Raw genomic sequence first — 9,120 nt, forward strand, 5'->3', positions numbered from 1 at the left:
GCTGGCACTGTCTACTAAGGGAAAAAAAATCCGGGTAATATAGCACACCACAGCTATGTTATATATACTACCAGAGAAAATGTCCCTTTATCATATTGCAAAGATACCCTTGAATCACATGAAAGGGGCATTCGAGGATCATTTTTCTGAGCAACAGACAGTTATGTGAAGTAACCAGAGCCACTCGTACATTTAGGTCATCACTTCTTGGTGGGCAGCTTGAAAGATTAGCAATAGTTTTGATTAGCAAAGTTTTTGGTTTTCCTGTTTTCTGCTACAGAAGTATCCTCCTTTCCTGTTGACTTCATGAAGATGAAGTATGGCTAAATCTAATCATTTTACAATCTTAAAAAATTTTTTTTCAACGTTTATTTATTTTTGAAACAGAGAGAGACAGAGCATGAACAGGGGAGGGGCAGAGAGAGAGAGGGAGACACAGAATCTGAAACAGGCTGCAGGCTCTGAGCGATCAGCACAGAGCCCGATGTGGGGCTCGAACTCACGGGCCGTGAGATCATGACCTGAGCCGAAGTTGGATGCTTAACCGACCAAGCCACCCAGGCGCCCCCATTTTACAATCTTATAATAGTCTAATATTATTACCCAAAATCTCACTTATGAAAAATTTCCAACAACAGATATGTATCCCCCCTGACTTGTGTGCATAAGAAATTGGTCCCCCTTTATAAACTAAATTTATTTAACGATTGCAAGAAAGCTGCTTGTAGTAGTAAGAACTTCTGTGCTTAGAGCAGAATGGGACACAAAGTCTTTTTACTCCACGGAGCTAATTTCTAGTGGGGATTTGGGGAATCCACCTCTCCATCATAACCAGCTTCCTCCCCGCCCCTGAAACTATGAAGCCCCAGCGGAGAGTCAGGGAGACATGAAACACAGCCTAATTCTTACCTTTACTATGCTCGAAGATTCTATTTCAAGCTCTATTGTGTCCTTAAGAGTTCGAAGTAACTAGAACAGGAATAACCACATACCAGAGAGTTGGACCCAGGACGTCCATCATTTCATTTCAGAAAGCAGTATCTTAAATAGCATTCAGCCTCTTAGCAATGAAATTAAGACAGTAGCTTTATTAAGACAGTTCTTTGTAATGAAATATGAACAGAACGGTCTCTGCTGCAAATTTTGCCTCTGAGCCCACAGACTAATAAAAAAATGTACTGCAGGGGCACCTAGGTGTCGACTTCAGCTCAGGTCATGATCTCACAGTTGGTGGGTTCGAGCCCCACGTCAGGATCTGTGCTGACAGCTCAGAGCCTGGAGCCTGCTTCTGATTCTATGTCTCCCTCTCTCTCTGCCCCTCCCCTACTTGCATTCTCTTTCTCTCTCTCTCTCTCTCAAAAATATGTAAACATTAAAGAAATTTTTTTTAAATGTACTACAGGTGAAAACTGGGTTCATTACACTATGCTACCATAGTAATCTGGATCGGCTAATCTTACCAGTTGCTACCACAGGATACATGGTAAATAGATGCAAATATTAGGGTCAGAATTAAAACTCAAATGTAGGCCATGCTGTGTTTTTGCAACAATCTACGGATTATCAAACAGCATCCTTTACCCTAAAGGCTATCCTTTGACGGCCTTCATTAAAATGTCTCATTTCTCACCCGAGGTTATTCAAGGCAGGTGTTAAGATGCGAATATTGTCGTGAAGGCCTATTTGTCACTATTTACTGAACTAATATCTGCTAAGTGCTTTCTACTGTGTACCAGGTTAAAATTAGGTAATGAGAGAAGCCAGGAAGACTCCTGAGAGATGAGGATATAGGGCAGGGAATTTGGTTCTCATCCAGAACACGGGGTACCATCCAGAAGGGAAGACCTACCAGGTAAATCATAGCCTGTGGACCTGGACCTCCAGAAGGTAGTTCTGCTACCACTCCATTAGTTGCCACGAAATAGGATGCAGGGAAGTGGCCACGGAATGAATGGAGCAAAGGTAATCAGCACAAACATTTTTATCGTCTCAATTGTTCCTGGAGTAGGGCTTGTGTGAGGAAACAGTTTTAAATGTATGGTAACACTAAAGCGAAGTTTCCCTTACTTCTGCAGCCTCTTAAACCTCAGGGAGTGATATCTGCCTTGCCAATTAGGGTTAACTGCCATCCTCCCAACGGAACAACCGCACTCAAATTATCCAGGGTGCGCTAGACAAGATAGGAGGTATATGGCTCTAACAGAATTCGGTCACAGAACCATTATACCTGGAAAACTGTTTCTGCTCTGACAGTCCTCCGTCCGTCTCACCTCTTAGACAGATATTCCCATCCATGTGTAGAGACAGGGCTTCAGGATTAAGTAGCTTTGCAAAAGAAGACTCTTCCTTATTTTCACCAAGTCCCTGACCAGCCAGGCACTGTGCATTTTGTTCAGTGGGCGTGAGTGCGCATGCCTGGCTGGGGGAAGGAAGGGAAGACAAACGGGAAGATCATCTCTCTCCCTCACAGCCTTCCAGGCCCCACTTCTGCCCCTAGCGACATGAGGAAGGGTCACTTCCTTTCCAGCTAAAAAGCAAACAAAACTGTTGGGGAGAAGGCAGTGGCATCAAGCGGTGGAATTATAACTAACTTCACTTCAGATTTATCTTGCTTCGGGGGATGATGTGAAAGGCTTGATTTTCTCCCTTTGCACAGTAGCGGAGTCGGTTAATAGAATGATTCCAAAGAGGGACCACATGCTTTATGGACTAGTATTCTACATCAGAGTTTATTCCCTGTCAGCTGGAATGAAATAACCTGGGGACGGACAGCATTGCAGGTGTTAAGAAGGAAAAGAACTGTCATCCTCCTGGTCCTCCCATGTTGCTATGCACGGAACCCAGTGAAGCCACTCTCCTGTGGGTGGCAGGGGGGCACAGCACAGATGCCTTGGCACCAGCCCTGGGTTTCCTAAGCCCCCCAGTGGGCCCTCAAGAGTATTTATGATGAATATATATAATGTATATATAATGTATATATTCTGCCATTTTTTAGACAGAATCGAATAAAAAATTAGATTTCTAATGAAACAGTCTCTGTATTCATCTGTGGATTTGGCAACTGTGATCCAGGCACTCAATAGGGAACAATGATCTAGCAATAATGGTGCAAATTTATACAGCACACTTCCTTTATCTGTTTTCAGTTTTCTTATCCTATGCACTTGCACCGAAGGCAACAACTTCTAGAATTAAGCGGCATACTCATCATGATTGCTGATTTGGACATGAGGAAAATGAAGCAAAAGCCAAATAGGTATGGAAAATCCCTCTCTGGTTTTCTGATCTGTGGCTAGTTTCTTACCAGCTGGATATATCTAGTCATGTCAGCAACGGTAGCCTCAAAATCACTCAGAGGACTCGTTAGTACAGTGGCCTTGGAAGACAAACACTAAAAATCAAAGTTTTCCTCAAATTCAGAAATCAGTCCGGGTGACGCAGGTGACTCTGACAGGTTTCATTCCTGTTCCTCTTTGGCGCAGGGAATCTCTATTACCGACTTATGATCTGCATAGAATTCAAAAAGCAATCTTTCTTAGCAGTGCTACTGGAATATATGAAAACAAATCGAGTAAATTATGTATTTATAGTTCACATTTTATTTTTGCTAAAAGCAATATGATCCAGAAATGAATAATTCAAAAATCCTTAAGTAACAAATCCTTTCTCACGTCACAGATTTCACCAGAGTGCTGGATGTTTCACAAAACATCTCAAAGAAAAAGTGTAAACAAAATCTCTTCTACTCGAGATAAAATCCAGTGGCAGGTTTTTTTTTTTGTTTGTTTGTTTTTTTATATAGACACTGGCGTTTTCCTGACAAACAAGCATGTCAACACCTCTTGTGTGAAATCAGTTTTGTACTCTTATTTTTAAATTCTAGAAATAGATACAAGAAGGCAAGGCTATCCTATTCATAAAGCACATGTTCCTTCAGGACAGGGACCTGATGCTGTTTATTTACAGAGCTTGAGAACAATCATGTATATACAACAATAAACAAGATTTTAATTTCCTCTTTTTTCTTTTTCTTTTCTTTTCTTTTCAAGTAGCAGTTTGAACACTTGGGCCAAGATTAATGTGTGTGTCAAAGAGGACGACTTCCATTTATACGGCTCAATCCATTCATCTCCACAGTATCGCCAGGATTTGTTAACTGCTTCAAAAAAAGTCATAGAGAAGCACTTGATATCCTTGGGGGACCCAGTGAAGATCAGGCCAGTATGAATGGAGGGTCCCTTTGCCCTCTTTGAATCCCTTTGATGGCAGCTTAGCCATCAACCTCCTAACAGACGTGAGTTCCTGGGGCCCTGATGCTATCCCTGAAGATCCCCTTCTCCCGTGTGCAGTGTGCCTCCATCTCTCAGCCTGGCTTCCTCACGGGCTTTTTGGCCCTGAATGGCAGGGTTTAATGAATAATTTAATGAATAATAGCAGCCAGTTGGACCACTAGCGCCAAAACATCACCTGACTGGCCAGAGCCAAGCAGAGATAAGGGCTCAGAAGAATAAGGGACTTAAACCGGAGAGAAAAAATGGGAATCAGATGGTTTTGGTGGGAAGAAGATGGCTGGCCACAGAGGCCTGGATCCCCACCTGGAACTGCATGGTGAGGAGGGGAGGAGGCTGCCAGGAGATGCAGCTGAGTCTCACCTATGACATTTGCCTTTGACCGGATTTAATGATCAATATGGTTTTCTCTCCCAATTAAAAAATCCCAGCTAATCCATTCAAAACACACCTGGGAGGGCTCCTCACTCTGTCCCCCTTATCTTCATGACAACCGCTTTACCATTATGGTACTAATGAGTTGATTTCCTGATGGTTTCATCTCTCCACAAATAAATGTATTTTCATTTTAAATACACCTGGATTTTAATAAGAAACGATCTCAGGGAACAGTAAAGAGCTCGCAGCACTCCTCAATGCCTTTTGCCAATTTTCTACCATGTCTAAATAAGTGGCCAGAATTGTCCCCACCGACTACCTCCAGGGGACAGCATATATGTGACAACGCAGAGGCTGAGGGAGCCCAAGCCGGCAGGCAACTGAGGGATAGGAAAACCACTAATCCTAACAGCAAAGAGCTGGGTGAAAAAAAATAAAGAACAGAAACAGCAGAAAGGGGCAGTAACGCAAAATTGAGAAATAAATAAGAAACAAAACTGCTGTACAGATAAAAACCCTGGCGTGAGGGTAGAAAAAAGAAAACAAAGAAAGAGAAAGAACGATTACAGTATCAGAGAAATGAAGGAAGGGCATCAATACCGAAGGGAGGGAGAGGCCCCAAGGAAGAACATTCAAATGCTAGAATTGATGAATAGCAATGAAAACTTGGAGAGGTATAGGGAAGAAGAATAACAGGAGAGAAAAACGGAAAAATAGGAGGTGGCAGTGAAAAAAGTAACAGCATGAAAGGGATCTTGGCCACCGCTTTAAAAACGAAAAACAAGTATGTTTTCAAAGTAATTGTTCTCCGTGGGGGCTGGGGAAGGGTGGCCAGGCATCGCAATCCCTAATGCTGTCCCTGTCGCCTAAGAGCTTCAGGGAGATGGGGAACTGCAAACAGGTCACATCAGAGATGAGTTGAGTTAATGATGTTCCCTCCCTCCCTTAGCCCCTTTAAAACGCTCTATTCACCTGAATGGAGATTGTTGTAGCTACCGATCTAGTCCCCAATGAAACCCACGCCGTTGGAAAATTTAACTTCTGCCATTCATTCAGGGTTGTTAAGCCCCGAGCTGCAGGTGCAGGACAATCCTTTTTACAAGTTGGGTGGTAGTCATTCTCCCGCATTTTCCTCGGTGCATTTCCAGGGGGACAGGGGAGCGAGGTAGGAGGTAGTTCTCGCTGGTGTTCGGGGTGGGGGGGCTGGTGCAAAACACCTGCTGATCAGCGCCTGTACCGACCACCCTCCTCCAGGGTTAGAGGAAAGCCGCGACGAGGGGGTGGAGGTCGGGGACCGCCGACCCAACTCCTTCGCCCGGTACTTACGTCCAGGAAGATCGACATGCCCTTGGACAGCTGCAGGGCAGAGCTGAGCTCCTCCGAGGAGTTGTTGGAGGACGGCGACGTCTCCCGGGAGTCCTCCATCCTCGGGAGCCCAGAAGGCGGCGGGCGGAGCGGGGCTGGGCGGCCGCACGGGCTCGGGCAGGGGCGCGGCCGCACTGCCGCGGGGCTCCGGCTCCCGAGCGGGCGTTCGCTCCCGCGCGCCTCCCCGGCGTCTCTCTCCGCTCGCTCCCCCTCCCGGCTCTGGCCTCCGCGCTCCCACGCGCTCTCGCTCGCGCCTCCCCCTTCCCTGGGCTGCCGGCGCCGGATCCGTCTCATCGCTGCGCTTAGCAACCGCTGCGCCCCTCGCGGGGAACCGACTCTGACCCCCTCGCTGCCATTGGCCGCCGCTCCCTGGAGCCCCCGCCCCACCCACGTGCCGCCAGGGAGGAGGTGGCCGAGCGCCGGGGTGCGAGGGCGCGTGTCCCGAGAGCCAAAGCGCCGGGTGCGGGAGCCCCGAGCCTACCCCGCGGCGGAAACCTTACGAGTTAAAAGAGACTCGAAGAGATTTTGCCAACTTTGCTTTTCGTCCAAGCGAACCTGTCCGCCCCACCCTCCTCAAAGGTGGGTGGGCTTAATGGACACCACCGATTAATGGGGGGCTGATTTGGTGTAGGGGAGAAATCATCACGTTTTGGAATCTTAGAGGTGTGGGTTTGAAACCTGCCTCAGTCGCTTTGTTATTCTGTGATCTGGAAAGTTGCTAAGTCTTTAAATCCCATTTTTCTTCATCGGTACAATGGTCACGAAAATGGGGCTTACCTCAAAGGCTTATGAGGTTTGCATGTGGTATTGCCGTCCACAAAGGTACTGAGTGGTAAGGACTCTGCACAGAGTGAGCCTCGAAAAAACCTTTTGCTATGCGGAAAAGATGGTCAGGTAAAGTTCAAGCAAGAAAATTTCCAGAATAGAAGTCACAATAAAGGATGCAGTCCCTATCTATGCTTAAGCATTTCAACTAGGGTAATTACTCAATATTTGGGGGCTTCCGTGAAGGATGCAAAAATGGGAATCCAACCTTTCATCAGGAGAGATATCCACTGTTTACCCGGCATCAGAAACGTGCCAGGAGCATGCCAGCTGTTGTGTGGATTAGAACAATCCGGGATCAAGATGAGTCAGAGAATGGTACCATGTTTTAACAAGACTTTACCTATGAGAATTGATGGGGTGGATCCAGATCTCCATTTTGTAGCCTCCTAGGAAAGTAAGTTCTTGCTAAATGTGTGTGTCCACAAACCATCCTAGACAAAATGTGACTGTCTTAAGGCATACAAAAAAAGTGCTGTGTCTTAGGAGGAACAGTTTATACTCTGGCTGTTGGGACCTTTGCTTGATAAAAAGGGGCAGTATTTGAAATGGATCTGAAATCCCATTGGTAGATAGTCCAATTGGTAGATAGGCCATAGTGGATAGAAATAGAAGGAAAGGACATTCAAGGCAGAGTGAATAGCGTGAACAAAGGCACAGTACCAGGAAAGCACACAGACTCTGTAATGGATCCATTAGGATTCTTTAAAAACATGCAGAATCCCAACAGGGACCGGGCTTACTGAATCAGAACATCAAAGTATGAGACTCGGGAATCTGAGACCCATTCACACTCATGATTCATACACATGCGCTCTGTAGCAGGGCCAGGACTGGATGAGGCCAGGAAGGCGCCTTGGGCACAAAATGCAAGGAGATGCTCCCCTGCAGGATCCAGAGAGTGGCTGCCTTCTTCAATTTTGCACCCTGGGTGTCTCATTCGCCTCACTCAAGGCCCAGCCCTGCTCCGCAGGTCAGTATTTGAAAGATATGGGCCCAGTTGTTCTCCACTCTGGCTCGACAGTGGACTTAATTAACAAGGGTGTATGGCAGCTTAAAAACGTGGCTACAGATTCATTGACACGCTTCCTATAGAGAGGCGGGTCCCCTCCCCTGAAGGTTCCTGCCTGCTTCGGTGAATAAAATGCAGCAGAAGCAATGCTATATGCCTTCTGAGGCTAAGTGTGTAAAAGGCCCCAAGATTCCACCTTTTCCAGCGGACTCTTTGCTCCTGTGCTTCCTGTGGGAGATCTGACTACCCTGAGCCACCACGCTTTGAGGAGGCTATATGGAGAAACATATGTAGACACCCTGGCCAAGAGTACCAGCTGAGCCCAGCCTCTGATGCATCCCAGCCTAATCAGCAAAAAAAAAGTAAATAGAGAAGCCTCCAGATAATTCCAGCACCTACCTATTTGATACACGCCAGATGGATGCCTGTGCTTCACCCCCCAGAATCATATTCAGTTAGCGTAGTGTGGACCTTGGGCCTCAGTGGGGTTTTTTTTTGGGGGGGGGTTTGTTTTTTTTTTTAAAGCGTCACCTGTAATTTTGATCTGCAGCTAGGATTGAGAACCACTGAGGTGGTCTATACTATACGCATAGGAAAACAATAGAAAGAACATCAGAAGATAGATAAAGGTCATCAAGTGAAGACACTTGAAGTCCAGGGGTAGAATTCTGGACTTCATTAGGGAGGGAGTTAGAGACATTAGATTAATCAGGGTGCATGTTAATTGGAGCTGTGCTTGAGAAACATTAATCTGGTGTCGTTGTGTGCTTTTACCTTATTAACGGCAAATCTCATTATCTGAACTGCTGGAATAGCCCCTTCCCTTTGCCAACTGCTCACCAAAAGAAAAGACAAAATCATAAAAAACAGACTGTCCAACTCATCAAATGGGCACTGGTCTTCAAATTACCGTAAAAGAAAAAACCAGAAAGAAAGGAGGAGCGGTGCTGCTCAAGAACATCAAGCTACAAAGTTTAGGAAAATACGATGTAATTCCTGCCATGCGTGGAGGAGTGAACAGATTTTTCTGCAACAAGTTGAAGTCTGGACCCTGTAACCCAAGCTGTGGGTCCCTCAGCCCTTAAATTCAGCCCTGCAAGTGTTAATATTTTGATGCCAACCCCACAGTAACAAGAGCAGGTGACAAAGAAGAAGACATTCTCCATTTATAAATGAAAAATAGGAGAGTAATCAGTAATCATCACTCAAAACCAGGGAGCTATTTGTAACACTTCAGTAAGAATATTCCTT

The 9,120-nt window shown here is 45.8% G+C and overlaps 1 protein-coding gene across 2 annotated transcripts in view; it reads right to left on the bottom strand.

The window, feature by feature from the left end:
• The window catches only part of NECAB1 (N-terminal EF-hand calcium binding protein 1), a 196,827-nt gene extending 190,462 nt beyond the window's left edge, over window positions 1-6,365 (bottom strand). Inside the window, exon 1 of one of the 2 annotated variants that reach the window (XM_045454282.1) lies at window positions 5,994-6,365. In XM_045454282.1, coding sequence (XP_045310238.1) covers window positions 5,994-6,326 — 333 coding nt within the window. In that variant the 5' untranslated portion in view covers window positions 6,327-6,365. The remainder of the gene's footprint in view (window positions 1-5,993) is intronic. The other variant, XM_045454281.1, reaches the window with a different exon arrangement.
• Window positions 6,366-9,120: the final 2,755 nt, after the last annotated feature.

Source organism: Leopardus geoffroyi, chromosome C3, assembly GCF_018350155.1.
Source record: "Leopardus geoffroyi isolate Oge1 chromosome C3, O.geoffroyi_Oge1_pat1.0, whole genome shotgun sequence".
Classification (NCBI taxonomy): domain Eukaryota; kingdom Metazoa; phylum Chordata; class Mammalia; order Carnivora; family Felidae; genus Leopardus; species Leopardus geoffroyi.